Below are 16,566 nucleotides of genomic sequence, written 5' to 3' on the forward strand. Positions count from 1 at the left end.
AACACCAGCTCGACGCAAATCTATGGTAACACGGTGCTCGATTGGTAGCGGTACAGATCACACTATCCACACACGCAGGCATTCTCACTTGTAGCCTTCATCCACGGGAGGACAGGTTCGCCCTCTGCATCGCTCAAGGCAACCTGTGGCACTGCAAGTGAAGAATGTGAGATCCGGTCAGTTTCTACAGCGGCCGTTACTTGTTTGCGCGCGACGTTCTCGACGAACTCCGGCGTGCCTGTTGAGCGCGCTGCGTGTGGATCGTGGATGGAGACGGCCGGACGGGCGAGTCTGTAGCCGGCCGCAGGCGACGCCGTTCTCGAGGGCCGAGGCTGATAGCGCGGGCGGAGAGCGACCACGGGGACGTAGCCCGGGGTCGGGAGGGCAGGTGTAACAACGGCGGGTTTCGGACGCGGACTGGTTCTGGGCTAACGGCCTTGTGAACGGCACGGGCGGACAAGACAGTGGTACGGGCCCGTTCAGCGTCAGCGCGGGCGGGTTGGACGCTGGAAAACGAGCCCAGGCTGGTTTGCGAGGCGCAGTGGGAGGATCAGGCCAGGCCGCGGTACCATCAGCCCATGGCGTGCCAATCTGCTGCAACGCGGCCGACACTACGCCGCAAGCATGGAAACTGTTTGGTTCATACCTAATTGTGACACAATTAATCTTAATTAAATATTAGTTGTCATAAAAATATGACAAATAAATTTTTAATTATAATTATTATAAAATTAATTAAAAAACTAAATGTATGGTATGCGAATTAAGAGATTGAAGTGTGACTTGTTTGTTAATCAAACAATTACCTTAAAAAATTTAGTCGGCCGCGCGACTCACCGTCGATGGCCACGGCCAGTTCCTCGAATCAGACGGGGAGCTTGAGCCGGCCGGTACGCACAGGACGCCGGCCCCATGCATGTGCGGCGGCTGGCTTTGGTTGCCGTTCCCCGGTCAGAACGCCAGCGAGCCGAGGCAGACGTGGAGAACGACACAAGTGGTGGCAATTATCCTTCTTTGCAACAAGGCGTGCCAAACGTCGGAGGTGTGCAGTGCAAGAAAAATAAAGGTAACTAGTAGTACTATTTTACGTACTGTCAATTGGTCAACACAATGGAGTTAATAGGCAATAGCTACGTACTGAATTTCTACATGCATGCACGGTGAAACAGAATGCATGTGCCACACTCAATATAACAGCATAGGATAAACGCACAGTACTCAAGCATGTACTAGAAATGTACAGCCATTACACCGTACTTTTATGCAGCAAGCAGTCGTACGTATAGGATGTGACGTACGGCATTTATACCGGGTACATTTGGACATCAATCAAACGACTAGTCTTGCACGGTTTAACGTGCGTTACATCACAAAATCACAAACGTTTTTCACACATCGACACACACGCAGAACTATGCATGAGTGTAAGTCACCCTTGCAGTAGAATATAATGCGACTGCCATCGGCGCATTTTTATTTGCTTCGCATCTGATCCATCTTCAGGGTAACCATGTCGGCATGAAGTTATTGATCTGCTCAGGAGCGAACCTGCAAACATGCCAAACACACACGCAACAGAAAGAAACGATCAGATGGCCATACACTGACTGTATAGTATAGCTGATTGCTAGTTCCTATAATGAAACTATTTAACGACATTTTGCGTTTTCAAACTGAAAAACACACTGATAAATCTGTAGACAAAACACTAGGGAAGCTGAACTCTTGTTATCTCACGTAATAACAATCCATCTTAAGCATAAAAAGCTAATAGTTTTTGAGATAAACCTAAATGCGCAAGGGTGAGTCAGAGATTTCCTCTCGCTAGGGCATCAAATTATATCTAGATAGCAGGTGATAGTCTTGCTACATGGATCTCAAACCCAACTTTTTCCATGTGCCAAGATCGTCGAAGCAAACCATTACGATATATAGCGCACACAGAGAGCGGATCTAGCGAACGATATATATGAGGCATCTGGTACACATACCCAATCTGCAGGGTTGGCTCCGCGGCAGCGTCCAGGGGATGAAAGAATCCATTGCCGCCATGTGGTGGCGCCTGCTGTGGGGACTGCCGCTCGTAGCCAAGTAAGTTGGCACCGTGCTCCCACACTTGCCCATGCACTTGGTTGGTCTCTTCCAGCTTTTCCTCGCAAAACAATGGTAATAAAGCTCATTAATCTCGAAATTCATTTATTTCCCACGCATTTGAAATTTCCCCTTAACGTTGGTTCAGAGTATCAAGTACGGTAATACTATATAGGAGTCTAACAATAATGTGCAATTACATCGATAAGACTCATAAGAGGTTATTGTTTTACAAATGTACTGTCATAGTTAAACTATAGTATTCGTCACGGAAAACCTTATCAGATGCAAATTTTCCTGGAGTATATATGGAATTCACAGCTTTATTAAGATGTATAAGCACCATAATAGTGATGTACATGAAAGTTGGTTCAGTCAGAAGAATTAGTGTGTATTTGTATGCTCATGAAAACTCGATGAGTCGATGACAAGCATATGTATGTGTATAGAGAGCACAGTGATAGATACAAGTGTGAACTAGAAGAAAAATGGAAAACTTTAGATGAGCATCTGGCCCAAGATAACAAGATGCTTTCTGGAGTCTTTAAATAAGACCGGGTAGATTAATGTAAGGCCGGTAAATTGAAACGTACCTTTCTTCTAAGGCACTTATTTGCTTCACACAGCATCTGTTCCTGGAAAATGGTTTAGCGACATCATTATTAGTTGGATCAGCCCATTCTCTTATTGGAGCAGAAATTAACTAAGAATATTTCAGTGGCTAGAAATCATACCCTCCTCTGGAGGTCAGTGAGCTGATCAAGCATATGCTGTGTCTGCAAGAACAGAGAACTTGATCAGCATTTATTAAATATATACGATACTGCATCAATCAGGCCTAATTAATTAAAGCTATACATAGCCAATTCCAGGCTGACATAATTCAGGAACATTAGTTCTAGGACATACGTGAGATGAATGGCAATATATTGTGGAATAAAATGTCTTATTGTGTGTAGCAGTTCCCAGTACTATCAAATGATCACAATTATACTCAAAGGGGTCCATTAAAAGTATGAAGACTTGTGCAATCCTAGCTTATTTCATCCAAGAATATCTTACTGCATGAGAAAATTGGTCTATTCAATCAATTACCCTTGTGGATCTTATGTGCCTTAAGGATGAATCAAGTTGCTTCTCAAGCTGATCAAGCTCTTTGATGCCAAGTGACCCGAGATCTTCACCAAGCAAATTCCTGTATGTAATTGCCAATAAAAAGGCAATTATCAGTCCTGTACATTATAACTAATTATTACAAATTAATTAAGCTACCTTCTTTTAACTTCATTACAATTTATGACTTCTACATTTATTTAGCCTCCATAAATTGATGACCATCTTCAGGGGGATATGAATTCTGAAAATTGTTTCAGAGACTACAGGTGTGGATATATGCTTAAGAGTTAAGACCCAGTGCATTAGCCATGCGATAATCTATGTTTCTTTTACACTAGTTAACCACCAAATTATGGCAAAACATACATGCATAAATATTTCTACCTCAAATACATAACCGTTTACAACTGTTACTTTATATACACTTTGAAAATGAAAGTTGCCAAGTTATAGCACTTCTCACAAAAACTGTCAACCATGCATAGCATTCGTCATCAAACAAAAGATTATTCAAGAATAGAACTAACTTGCCTTTGAGTTCTCTGTAAATTTTCCACCCTTGCTTTCAGTTTGAGGTACTCATTGCGGCTGCTCTGCACTAACTGAAAAATAAGAGCTACTCAGTACGATCTATAAGGAAACAAGCACATTAAGTACTTCTTGAGAAAATTACAAACGTGGGCAATAGGGATGAAATACATTTTCTGCATGACAATAAAAGATCACTTCACATGCAATGATATTTGGAGAGCAAACAACTAAGCAAGAGAGGATCCATGACTTTCGTCTTTGATAACTCAACAAGTCAATGTAAACTTACCTTTTCTACATAATTTTTTAAGGTAAAACGGCAGGAGCACTGCCAAGCATTAAGGTAGAAAAGCAAAGATATAAACCACACTTTTCAGGTTCAGACCCTGGCAGCCTCAAAAAACATCACCAGAAGCGTACTACTGATAAGCAACAGTTTAACACAACAGGTTAAAAACTGCAGGAACCAAATCAAGACCCCTGGGGATTTGCCGTCTCCTCTGCAGGTGTCTGGTTCGCCGTGTTTTCTGTTCAGGTTGCAAGCCTGAACATGTCAATCTCCTCCTTTGCTCGCATGGCAACTTTTTCTACATCGTTATCTCAATGATTGTAACTCATACTTGGTTAGCACATGCGATCAGAGAAAGAAATGGCCATCTGGTATTTATGAAGGTATCATGCAGGAACTGTTACAGAATGAGATGTTCACTGAAACTAAACAAAGATAGCTTCTCTATTTACTGTATTTTTCAAATCACTATGTTTACCCATGAAGCTAATTTGTTAAAGATATTAGAACTTGAAGAGCACACTTATCAGAAATTGATTTAGATAAAAAAATGCATCAAACTTACCTCGTTTTCCTTGTTCTGTACTGCAGTATCTGGCACCCCATAACTGCATTTTTGGTATCGATCAAGTGTTTTCGTGATGCTGCAAGTTCAAACACGAATAGTTAGAGGAGCAGAGAAAATATGGTGCTTGGAGAAGATAAAAATGCAAATGCAACTAAAATTTCACTCTAAAAGATTTTTGATGGCATATTAGCTGGATACAGGTTTTTTTTATCAACAATTAAGCTTTTGTGTGCTTATCTTTATCTTGGTATTGATAGTTCAAGCTCATATAAGTATTGTTCCAATGGTATATATCACAAAAACTGCCTGAAGCTTATTAGACATTCAAACAAACAAAACATGAGAAAAAAAATCATATGGCTTCACCCAGCTACCCTAGAATATTTAATTCTCCCCTATACCACGGGAATGTCAGTTGTTCTGCCATGTTTCAGACTTCAGAGAGGAACACGATGCGAATCCAGTTTCCTGAACAAAATCTACAGTGTACGTTGAAGATATATCTGTCAGCATAAAATACTGGAGCACTAGGTATCAATTGCATAGGCCTCTGAAGGGACATCTGATAAAGCCTTTCCTTTGGAGAGTTTTGCGGGCAAGGATATTAAAAAACCAGTGAAATGAAAAAAAAACCAGTGAAATGAAAGGACAATTCGGTCAGAGAGCTGAGGAGACACAACGAGAATGACTATTGAAAGCTGTCACTGATTGTACCCTAGTTATACTTCCAGGTCAGTCCTAGGAATCTCATATTCCTTTTCCTTGCCCTGGAACCAATTCGGAGGACCCAAGGACTGGTGTTCAGTCATATATACACTTCAATAAAAATACAAGCCCCCATAACATAGTAATTAGTTTCCTCTCTAAATGAAGTTAGACATGTAGATGGATTTGATGTAAAACAACATCAGATTTTACATTTAAAAGCTAGTGTAGCTTCAAAGAAACTAAGTCCTTTTGATCTTACAACAGAAATTATGAGGGCAAAAGATGAGCATGCTCGTTGGCTTCTTAATTTGGTAATTAACCAACTTTAATAGAAGAATGTACTCCCTCTAATTGCAAATATAGGTCGTTTTAGCCCCCTCAACTATTCTTTAAATATAAGTCATTCTAGAATTTCTATGCATTTTTTCTCTTTTATTCCTTTCTTGCTCTTGTTTAATAAATGCTACCACTCTCATCAATAAATGAGTTATCTTTTCTAATACAGAATAAATAAAGAGCAATAAGGTCATTTGATCTACTTTCTTAATCCTTGTGTATAAGTCTAAATCGAATTACATTTGCAATCGGAAGGAGTAACTAGTAAAATACTATCATTCTTACAGAACAAATCAGATGCAGAAAATGCATATTTTGATTTCATCGATCTTGACATTTACATCAGACAAAATTACGTTTTTTTTTTCAGATTTGTAACCAAAATATTGATTGCTTGCAGTTGCCAGATCTTGGAAGAGTGTACAGAATTTATTGGCATCTCAGCTATGGTTAGGAAACACAATGCTGCTTGTCTAGATTTTTCAGTATATTGACGAGCCAATGTTAAAATTAAAAGGTTTTCCAAAGGAGGACGAAAATTTTGAAACAGTTGGGTGTGTCCATCAACAAACCGCCCATATAGTTTGATTTTAATTTTCATAATTCAAAGTACAGGTGTGCATATTTTCTGTCTGCAAAAATAAAAAGGTGTACATTTCGGAGTCAATAACATAAAATGTTAGCCAAAAGTTACCTAAAATTTGGTACATACTGAAATTCATTCGTGTGCTGACTTTATTTTACACAATGGTAATTGGTTAATTATGATTGTATGTTGGATCATTCTAACAAGGCAGAAACTGACCTCAAGCCCTTTTCAGAACATGACAAAAAACTATAAAGAAAGAGAATTGCCATTGAAAATTTTGTATCGTGGCATCTTTAAAAGTTTTTTTTCCTTTCTTTGTCAGAAAAAGAGAACTTTAGAAGGTATCGATCTCCATTATTTGAGGGTAACCATATGAAAATCCTTTTTTTTCAATATGAAGTGAAAACCCTAAATCAATTTTTGCAAGAGACACTCTCTCTATATATATTAGAACAGAAGCCACCCAGCAACACGACGTCCATGAAATAAACGCCTTTGCAATAAACTAGGGGATTAAGAACCCGTCAGTGCCCATGCAGCACACCAGAATGCTACCTCGGTGCCCGAACTAATAAGATGTTTCTCAGAAAAACTTGTCAAATACACACCGAATTAACAGACCAAAATTAAGTCTGACCAAAAAATGACCGTATCCACGGAGGAAACGTGTGCACGCATTAGAAGAAACAGTGAATCCTCCCTCAAATCTTGTCAAATATCACACCAAACTAAAATACTAAAATCTGAGAAAAACGATTGAATCCCCGAAGGATGCACGCAGGAGTAGAAAGGGAATCGTCAACTTATCCTTATTTAACCCAGCTTAAATTCTCCACTAAACAATAAGCCAGCTTAAATTCTCTCGCTCTCACTCATGCAAATACGTGATTAATTTGACTGGGACGCGCGCCATGTCTAGACCAATCGATTTCCTACGATCCCGGGAGGCACAAACCACCAGATCTACGAAGATCAACACACCCCACAAGCCACGAACTATCCAAAACCCTAATTCCGCAAGAAATCCACCACCTTTCTACTCCAAAACCCTCCAGAACGCATCACACATCACCAGCTCAGACCACGAGCTTCGCCTCTCAGAGATCCACCCGGATCACCCAGATCCCCGCCGAACCACACCTCTCCTATGCTCAGAAACCCCCATGCTCTCACACCGCCACCCTACGCCCCGGATCTGGAACTCTGGACCCTCCGGCCACTGATCGTACATATTTTCATGCAAGTGCGCCGTGCTCGCTTGTGCGTAAGTATACCTCTGTCCGCTGCAGAACTCGTAGAGCTTGCCGCGGTTGGAGAAGATGATGAGCGCGACCTCCGCGTCGCAGAGCACGGAGAGCTCGTACGCCTTCTTGAGCAGGCCGTTGCGGCGCTTGGCGAAGGTCACCTGCCGGTTGATCTTGTTCTCGATCCGCTTCAGCTCCACTCGTCCCCTCCCCATGGCTCCCAAAACCTTCCACGCCCTTGCTACGACTCCCACAACCTCCGATCACTACCACACCGGAGCAATTAAGCTCCTTCGGCCCGATCTCCCCGAGCTAAGCGAAGCGAAAACGGAAGGGGAAAGGCGAGAGGGGGGGGGGGGGTCAGGCGAGAGGGGCAGGAGAGGCGAGGAGGAGGTGGGTTAAAAAGCGTAGCGAAAGGGGTGGTGAGTGATTGGGGCGCGTCCCACATTGCCATTTTCGGCAAGGTTGGAGGCGCGGAGCCCTAGAGCAGCTGCGCAGAAGGCAAGTCCCATCTCGTGATCAGCTCGGCTCGTACGTACACGCCACCTTTGCATTAATCAAATTCAGATTCAGATTCAGCTAGCTTAACATCCGGCCATGTGTCAGTAGCTCAATTGGCCCCTCTCTTTCATCCGGGGAGTTTGACTTCTGTCCCGCATAATTTATTATTTTGACGGGTTTTATTGTCTATAGATCATACTGATAGAACCATATCGTTTATAGAGTATAAGATTTTATGGATCTTTTTAATAGATATGTACATGTTATAAGTTTAATGTGCTCATTTTAAAGTGTGTACAGGTGTACGTGTGTATGATATAATAATATTATAGATTGTATTGTGTTGAGGCTTAAAAAGATAACGGTGAGGAAAGAGAGAAGAACGGGAGAGAAAAGGCGCGTACTTTTCCAGATGGAACCTGGGAGTGTCGCGTTTTTGGGCAAGACCCCTTTTTCCTCTTTCCATGAGCTCGATCGTTTCCGGCTTCTTCCAACCTGCCGACGATCTGGTTCAGTTCTCGGAGGAGAAGGTTGCCATAGTTCGTGCAGACAGGATGGAGCTCTTCAGCTCGGATGAGGTGAGAGCTTCTCCATTTCGCTAGCTTTTCCAGAAAGAAGTTCCGCTGTTTTTCGCCGCCTTGGGATCTGGGGTGGCTGCTGTTTTGTTTCGGTATGTGTACACTTGTATGCAAGATCATACTTCCATATTGGATGTGCTTCTAAAATGATAGATCTAGTTTCATGCATCTGAACTTGATCTTTTAGCATTGGAATAACCATCACTAATGTGGTAACTGGCAACATGCATGCCCTAATTAATTTGTTCCCTATTGCAAATTGACTAATGCATTGCTTGTTGCTAGAAGCTGGACATGCTAAATGGTTGGCTAGATATTCTGCATGCATGCGTAGCAGCAACTGGAGACCAGAAAATAGTTTACTTAACTGTATTTTATCCATGTATAGTGCATGGGATATATGTCTAACTTGTTAGATAAATAAATTCATGCAGTGATTAGAAATTGTACTGATAGGATAGTAAGCATGGATCGTACAAATAAAAATGGTACTCCACATGGATTTATGGGCAGTGGCATCGACAAGATATGAGTTTTATCAGTGGCGGATCGGGGATAAAAGTTTTAATCAATGACATATAAGAAATTATCCCTAATAAAAATAGTACTCCACATGGTTACATGTATTGTTAAAAAGCGCTAGTTATTTTAAATGCTAGCTAGTGTCTTCACATGGCCATTTCTCTTAATTTAACCATTTTTAATAAATGGGGAATGGGAATTTGACTACAATTTTAATCTTCTGTTACTTTTGGCGTGCATAACGCCCCTGTTGTTGCTTACAAAATATGCCTCACCTTCAAATATATATCAATATCACTGGTGGATTTGTGTATTCAAGCTATGGAATTCTGTCATGCCTGTGCTGAACCAGGCATAATAGGCACAACTTAATTCTCAACTACCATCTGTATTGGAATCCTGAGGTAATGGGCACAACTTAATTGACCGCATCGACGCAATGCTTTACGAGAGATTATTCTTCTGGAGATCGCTTTCGGTAGAGAGAGAGAGATAGCCCGCCGGGGTGTCGTACCTCCCCGATTAAAGCCTTGAAGGCTCTGGTAACGAGGCCAGTTTTTTTAAAATTTTAGAGAGAGAGATAGCCAATGCAAGTACAAGGAGGTACATAGCCAGCCTAATCCTGCAATACCCGAATACCCAAAGGGGCTAAGCGGTAAAACACCCACCCCGCCCTGACCAAACCCGAGCCCACGCCGGGTCGACGCAAGCGCAACCTGCAGCCCCCCAGGCCGCAACCCTACCGCCGCCCGCACAGGCACGCAAGAGGCGCACGCCGTCGTCCGCCGTCCGAAACCAGCCCAGCGGTCCGCATGGGGCACCGGAGGAGGGGGGGGGGGGGGCAACGCGGGAGCACCCAACGGACCGCGCGCGAGCTGGAGCCTGATGGGGGGCGGGCCGGCCGGCCGGCCGTCCGATCCGAGCGATATTCGGCTGGCACGCCCAGCCTGGTGGCAGTGGTGAGCGCGACGGGACCGGCCGTCTGTCTAGGCATTATGGAATATGGATGCCCCACACCCTCACCACGTGTCGACCGCCGGGCCGGCTGCCGGTGCCGATCGGACGGCCGCGGAGGTCGTCGTCGATCGCCGTGCGCGCGACGTGACGTTACCTTGGACTTGGACACCGCCGGCCGGTTGCTCCTTCCACATGCGATGCGCGCGAGTATACGGGGCGGGAGAGAGGGGGCTGGCTTCGAACGGACCGGGAGGCACGAGGGTGGCGCATCGATCGCACAGGCGTCGTACGCGCTTTATCGGCACGTCCCGTCCCGTCCGCCCCGGTGCTGGCCACCAATGCTGGGTGGTGGCGGTGGGAGCCGGAAGGGGGCCGGGTTACGTGCGTGTCTCTTCCAATGCATGTTTCGGTGATGCCGGACGTCAGTCACTGCCCCCACCGCGCGCGTCCGTGCAGGCCCTTGGCCGCTGGTGCTGTACGCTGGGTGCAGCCGTGGACCTCAGCTCCAGTTTACCCTGCGACGGTGTCCTCAATGTGAAACCCTAGGTGCGCACCACCCCCCGCGAGTTCCCTCCTCGCCATGCTCATCGATCCGCTCGCCGTTGCGCCGAGCTCACGATGGATGCGGAGAGATGCATTCAAGGTGTTTGTCGATTTGCTCGAGAGAGCGTCCAAGGTGCTCGGTTTGGTGCCCAGCAGCCGCGCCGAATGCACTGCACTCACCCACCTTTGGACAACACCGACTTCCTAGTACCTCTGATAGCTTCTAGACGTATACGAGCCATTGGAGCAATCCGGCCGTTTGCCTGAAGCAAACGTCTTTCAAGCTACCAACCTGCCTACTCCATCAGTCTTTCTCGACTCCCAGTCTCTCGGAGGAGCATATAGTGGGGTCAAATGACGTCAGCACCCCAGAAACAATTTCGTCGAAGACACCCGTCGCCATCCTCGAACGATTCCGTCGAAGATACCGGTCATACTTGGCAGCGGCAGGTCCGAAATTACACCGTCGCTGCAACAGCATGTGAAGGCGCCACTCACTCTCGAACCGTCGTTTGAGCCCGGCACGACATTGGAGCTTTCATTCTGCAGTAGGCAATAAACCCATCTTCCAGGTGCCCATATCGACAGAGCAGCAGCTGACGAGAAGACGACGCGTCCCCATCCGGGCCAGTGCCTTGCACGTCCAACTTTCCTGCCGGCCCCATCCGGCCCGAGCCATGTACAGGCCACAGCGATTCCACGCCATGAGAGGCCTATTTTGCACAGGGCCAGCATTCGCCCTGCAAGGCTGCACTGTCCAGCCTAATCCCACACTTCCATTTTCAGTCAGTGCCAGCAAAAATGTTGCACTCGCGAGTCCTCCTTGGAAAGAGCAATGTCAGGATTAGGAAACACGCAATGCAACATAATGCCGAACAGGGGTGGATCACCTTGTGTCCACAAAGTGCATGGAACACAATTTTCGTTTTTCAATTATTCATCACATATAGCAACCTAAGTAAAACATCTGACCCTGTTAAGATAGCCCGGAACACTTCTATTTTTGTTCTAGATCCGCCAAAGACAAAAAAATATTAAGGAGACCTCGTGAAATTTGCACTAACTTTACGCAAGTTTTTTCAAGCCGATGGAGACAGGCGAAATGAAGAAACGAACAAAGGACGTGGAGGAAAAAAGGAGGGAGCAGAGAATGAACACGGATTACAGAAAGAACAGAAACTGATCGCTCAAGAAGAACACAGCTACACGACGGAACACAGGAGCAGCTCTACTGGTCACTGAGAAACTACTGCCACGAGAAGGGGAGGGACGGGGACGTCCCGTCCGAGGAGCCCTCGCCGCCGACATGGAAGATGCCGTGGTAGTTCATCTCGTTGCCGTCGGAGCTCGGGACCAGGACGGTGTTCAGCTGCTCGCTCTCCATGCTGGGGCAGGTGAACCCCGCCGCGCCACCGCTGGAGACCTGGGAGCAGGCGAACCAGCTCGGCGTGCTGCCGAAGTGCTGCAGGTTGGGGACGAGGGGCTGGGCCATGGGGATGTGCTCGGTCGGCTGGACAATCCGACTCACGTCGACGCTGGAGGAGTTGGCTGGGGATGACAGAAGAGAGAGAGCACAATCCGAGTCGAGCACGGGGGTGAGCCCGTCGGAGAAGATCTTGTTGCTGCTGCTGCTCTCGGGCGGGGGGGCCACGGTCTTGACGAGGGGCTGGCACACCGTTGTGGCCGCCTCGAGCGTCGCCACGCCTGTGCTGAAGCTTACTTGGTCACCATCCTGGAGGAAGGGGAAGCGCCGGCCTTCTTTGGAGTAAGTCGACGTGGAGCCGGCGAAATGCGGCCTGTTGCTGAGGATCTGGTGTGTGTAGTATGAACTGTCCTCGGATTTGATGACTCCGGACCAACTTGGCTCTGGTCTTGGAGCAGGGAACGACGAGAACCTTGTCCCTGCACTCGAAAACAAGCCTAAACGGCCGTCATGAAACAAGCGCGAAACTGTTACTCAAACTTTGACAATGTAAACGATTAAAAATGCAGGCCAGATTTGATGAACAATCAGGGTTAAAAATATATAGAAGCTTTTGTGTGTGTTTAGGTATGCATTAATATAGTCTATAGTTCAAATTCCAGTTTCTGAATTTGTCGTATAATCACATATTTCAACTATATCATAGTAGCATACGACGGACTAACAGAAAAAAGGTATTCACCGGACAAAAACGCAAAATACCTTGTTGACTTGTCATAAAGCTCCCAGAGTTCATGGTATCAGACTGTGGCTTCCTGCGACGTCTGTTGTGCCCATCAAGCCGCTTTCTACAGCTACGCTTAGCCTCATCAAACTCCGCAAGTAAGTGAAACCTAAAGAAACAAAATTTATGATAAGAAATCCAAAAAATAGGCAAAAAAAGATAACATACATGAAAGGAGGAGCCGCATACTCTTTAAGCATTATATTTAGGAATATTAATAATGGACACACTGACACTGGGTATGCAAAAAGGAATAGCGTAAAACTGCTATATCAGGAAGTGGAAAGAAAATCAGAGCATGCATGAAGCACTATAATGGTATGATACTGAAATGTTATACAGCAATGACATACAGCACTGAGGATCAGAGAATTTCCCTGAAAGTCAGCATATTTATGAATAAAGTATCACGGGAATTTCAAGGAGAAACAAAGAGATTGATCTCTCAGGAGTCTGGACCATCACCATAGATGTTGATGTATTTAACTTTCTGAACAAATGATATACTGCAAGTTCATGCACATAAATAATTCAAAGTGGGGCCGAAATGCTACTCATAGCCAGAAAAGAAAGAAACATGTGTTTCATCGCTCAATATTCAATAGTAGCACTCAGTTTCCTTCAAAAATTAAAGTACACAGCTGGACCACTCAGATTTTTGAGTGTCACTTAACAAATTGGTTGCATGGGGCTTCATTTTAGATAAAAGCTTCACATTCAGGACAGAAAAGTAGTACAACTCCTGGTGGACACCTGGACCACAGTATAATGGTTCCATCAGATATATGTCAGTACGGCGCCCTACCAGAATGTTGGGACACTGAGGAGCACTTGATAAAGTCTGCCAAGCAGTATGGTGATCTCATTTTGCTCTAGTAGGCAAGGTAATCAATCATTGGAAAAGCGGGTTGTGCGGGCCAACTGAATATAAAAATTTCAGAAGATATAGGGCAAATGACTCGAGGATAATATTTGCATTGATGAAAGGTACCAGACACAGAGGTAGTTGCTCAATATAGATCAGACATATAAAAGGTGCCATCACAACTGAATTATAGGTGAGCAGCATGAGACAAGGATTTAGCTAGTATAGTATTATTGAGATGTCAATTTGGGCGCATCTCAGGTGTCCCATGCGATGGATTCACATCAATTGAATTTATATAACTTATCTAACTGTGAGCCAACCTTTTTTTGACGGAAGAATTGTGAGCCAACCTTAAGTGCGAGTTACACATATAGTTTAACCAAAACCAGTTAAAATTTCAGAAACAACTCACACAATAGCATTTAGGGAAAAAATACAAAAACTATATATACCGCCATTGGTGGGGTAAACTGATAAGGTATTATAATTGCTCCATTTTATGTAAAGGCGACATTTATTGGGACCAACTTTTGAAATTTTACAGGTTATCTAGTTGGTTACTATGAAATGGCTCCACCAAAAAGATCCACTAACTGTCTCACAAATAGCAAATTTCTAGGTTGACATATATATTGCCTTTCTGCATATAAAGAGCATAGTTCGTGGCCAGAAGCAAGCAAGGCAGATGTGGTAGGCCAGTTTCTGCCAAAAATTAAATAAACCAGGCCTTATGTTCAACAGCATCTTTAAGCATCAAGTGCCCCCACACAAAAAATACTATTGGACACAAGAATCCACGAGAAAAACGTGAAAACCATATAGATCTCATTACTAATTCAGCATGGAAAGGTCCTCAGAAGGAGATAGGCAATAATGTCAAAGATGGGGCTTAGTATCATGCAGGGCATTGCTTGCAGATTCTAGAGTTCTTCTCAAAGCAAAAACTGCACAGACATAAAGCATGTATGGTAAATAAATCAGCTGGAAATATCAGCTTCTCAGCTCCATGTATGCTGCAATATTTGTGCACATTTCTTTTGTACTAGAACATAGAAGCATTTCCATTTCCCAACTTTATGATACAATGAATTTCTCTGTCAATGATATTCAAAATACACAAGTTCCAGTTCATGAATTTTAATCCAAACATTAAAAAAGAAAGCTATCCAGGGTTCAGGTGAAGATGCAGCAACTACCACAAGAAAGATGACTCCACCTGATCTTCAACACATGAAGTGCTTCCTAACTTTTCCCGGGCAATAATTCTTACTGATGGGTTAGAAAGTTAGTATGCAGAAGTAGAAAAAGAGAAGGTGATAATTCAGGAAATACGGGTTGCCAAGCTAAAGGGAAGCATGGAAAAACTTGGGGTACATTCATATGAAAAGGCTGAAAAGGTGGAGCCAGGAAAGGTAAAGCTGTGCTGTGTATCCTTGAAACAAGACAGGCAGATATATTCTCTCCTCACCTCACCCTTACTGATTCCGCCATCTGTTATTGGAATGGCAACAATTGGGCCAAAGAAAGAGAGAGCCAGGGCCAAGGAACTAACTGATTTGGAATTTTCACTTTTAACAAAGGGAATAATCAGCAGTAAAAAGGAAAATATGTGAAAAGAAATGACTTGACGTTAATCAGTCGGTTCTTGATTTCGACAAATTTCCATTGCAACAATTCAAGCAATGATCTTTTCACCAAAGTGAGGTTCATGCTATTGCGGTGATGTCGTGGATGAATTGAATTGAGAATGGTAAGAATTGACGTCAATAGAAATCGCATAGCCTTGTATTATTCTATACCTGCTGCACTGTTGGCAGAAGCGCATTTCGCGGCCGGCGACGACGACGACGGGCGTCTTGGAGTGCGCCTCGCAGACCTTGTGCCTCCGGTGGTAGTCGCGGCACTTGCTCAGGTCGGCCTTGCAGCCGTCCACCGCGCACGACGGGCACTGGGCCACTCCCGCGCCGCCAGGTCCCAAGCGCGGGCGCTTCATCGGGTTCGCCGACGGCGCCGCCGCCGCCGCCGCCGCCGCAGCCGCAGCCGACACCGGAACCGACGGGCCCTTCGCCGCTGGCTCCTTCAGCCCGTCCGCCGCACTGAAGTCGCCCAGCCCGCCGAGCTTGAGGTCAACCGAGCACTCCGGCCGGCTCGGCGTCCCACGCGCCGCCGCGGCAGCATCAGCAATGCCCGACGCTGCCACCGCGGCGGCGGGCGCGGCGGTGGCGGCGATGGCCGGCACCGCGTCGTGCTCGAGCTCGGCCAGGTCCCAAGACATCGGCATCTTGAGATCCCAATCCATGAAAAGCTCAAGCTCCACTGTTTCTCGGCACGCTGCAGAGCTAGCCGCCGTCTGCCTGTGCCCGTGCTCGAGCTGGAGCTCTCTCTTTCACGGTCAGGCTACTGGCTCCGCCGTTTTGTTCTCTTCCCCAGTCCCGCTCATCCTATACGCCCTGCCGCGAGGAGGGTGGCAACAAGCCACCAAGAATTATTGCCCGGGCACCACAGCGCAGAACAGAACAAATCAAGCACGAGAACAGAGCAAACGCCACAGATCAGCAGGAAGCTAGCGGATAGGGAGCTTATCCTGATAGGGAGGAGAGAGAAAGGGATGAGCTGATGAAGAAGCGAGCGAGATGGACGATGCGCAGAGGCAGAGCTTGCTGCAAGCTACGGGGATGGAACAAGCGAGAGAGCACACAACAACAACACACAAGGGGACAGCACAACAGCGACAACACCAGGGAGGCCACGGCCAGGCAGCCAGGAACTGGGGGGCGGTCCGTACTTGCTTGCAGAGGCAAGTGCAGGTGCGTATGTTTGTGTGCGGAGAGCTATCAACTATGGTGTGGGGAGATCACTGAGGCAGCAGGCCTTACTTGAGGGGGTGGATATAGGGTCTGCTTATTCTCTAAGTTTCC

The 16,566-nt window shown here is 45.5% G+C and overlaps 2 protein-coding genes across 3 annotated transcripts; both read right to left on the reverse strand.

Moving 5' to 3' along the window:
- Positions 1-1,499: 1,499 nt before the first annotated feature.
- On the reverse strand, positions 1,500-7,687 carry LOC133901890 (MADS-box transcription factor 8). The gene is made up of 8 exons (XM_062343426.1): positions 7,503-7,687; positions 4,593-4,671; positions 3,739-3,800; positions 3,187-3,286; positions 2,826-2,867; positions 2,685-2,726; positions 1,992-2,146; positions 1,500-1,548 (listed from the first exon to the last, which is right to left on the reverse strand). The coding sequence occupies exons 1-8, from the start codon at positions 7,685-7,687 to the stop codon at positions 1,500-1,502; spliced, it is 714 nt and encodes a 237-aa protein (XP_062199410.1).
- Positions 7,688-11,605: 3,918 nt separating this feature from the next.
- Positions 11,606-16,505, reverse strand: LOC133902413 (squamosa promoter-binding-like protein 18). Of its 2 annotated transcripts, none has more exons than XM_062343997.1 (3): positions 15,448-16,505; positions 12,759-12,889; positions 11,606-12,475 (listed from the first exon to the last, which is right to left on the reverse strand). In XM_062343997.1, exons 1-3 carry the CDS (start codon positions 15,945-15,947, stop codon positions 11,820-11,822), a joined length of 1,287 nt encoding a protein of 428 aa, XP_062199981.1. In that variant the 5' UTR covers positions 15,948-16,505; the 3' UTR covers positions 11,606-11,819. The 2 variants fall into 2 exon arrangements, with proteins under 2 accessions (XP_062199981.1, XP_062199980.1); XM_062343996.1 differs by having other exon boundaries at positions 11,606-12,493.
- Between the last annotated feature and the right edge of the window lie 61 nt (positions 16,506-16,566).

This window comes from Phragmites australis, chromosome 20 (genome assembly GCF_958298935.1).
Source record: "Phragmites australis chromosome 20, lpPhrAust1.1, whole genome shotgun sequence".
NCBI classification, from domain to species: domain Eukaryota; kingdom Viridiplantae; phylum Streptophyta; class Magnoliopsida; order Poales; family Poaceae; genus Phragmites; species Phragmites australis.

Bases quoted from the DNA above. Each gene is read 5' to 3' on its own strand.
- LOC133902413 (XM_062343996.1), bottom strand. From the start codon at position 15,947: ATGGATTGGGATCTCAAGATGCCGATGTCTTGGGACCTGGCCGAGCTC. The intron at 12,890-15,447 runs GTATAGAATAAT...TTGTTTCTTTAG, and splicing joins TTCTGCCAACAGTGCAGCAG to GTTTCACTTACTTGCGGAGT. The intron at 12,494-12,758 runs GTATTTTGCGTT...ACGGCCGTTTAG, and splicing joins CTTTATGACAAGTCAACAAG to GCTTGTTTTCGAGTGCAGGG.
- LOC133901890 (XM_062343426.1), bottom strand. From the start codon at position 7,687: ATGGGGAGGGGACGAGTGGAGCTGAAGCGGATCGAGAACAAGATCAAC. The intron at 4,672-7,502 runs GTATACTTACGC...TTGAACTTGCAG, and splicing joins GAGTTCTGCAGCGGACAGAG to CATCACGAAAACACTTGATC. The intron at 1,549-1,991 runs GTATGTGTACCA...GCATGTTTGCAG, and splicing joins GAGCCAACCCTGCAGATTGG to GTTCGCTCCTGAGCAGATCA.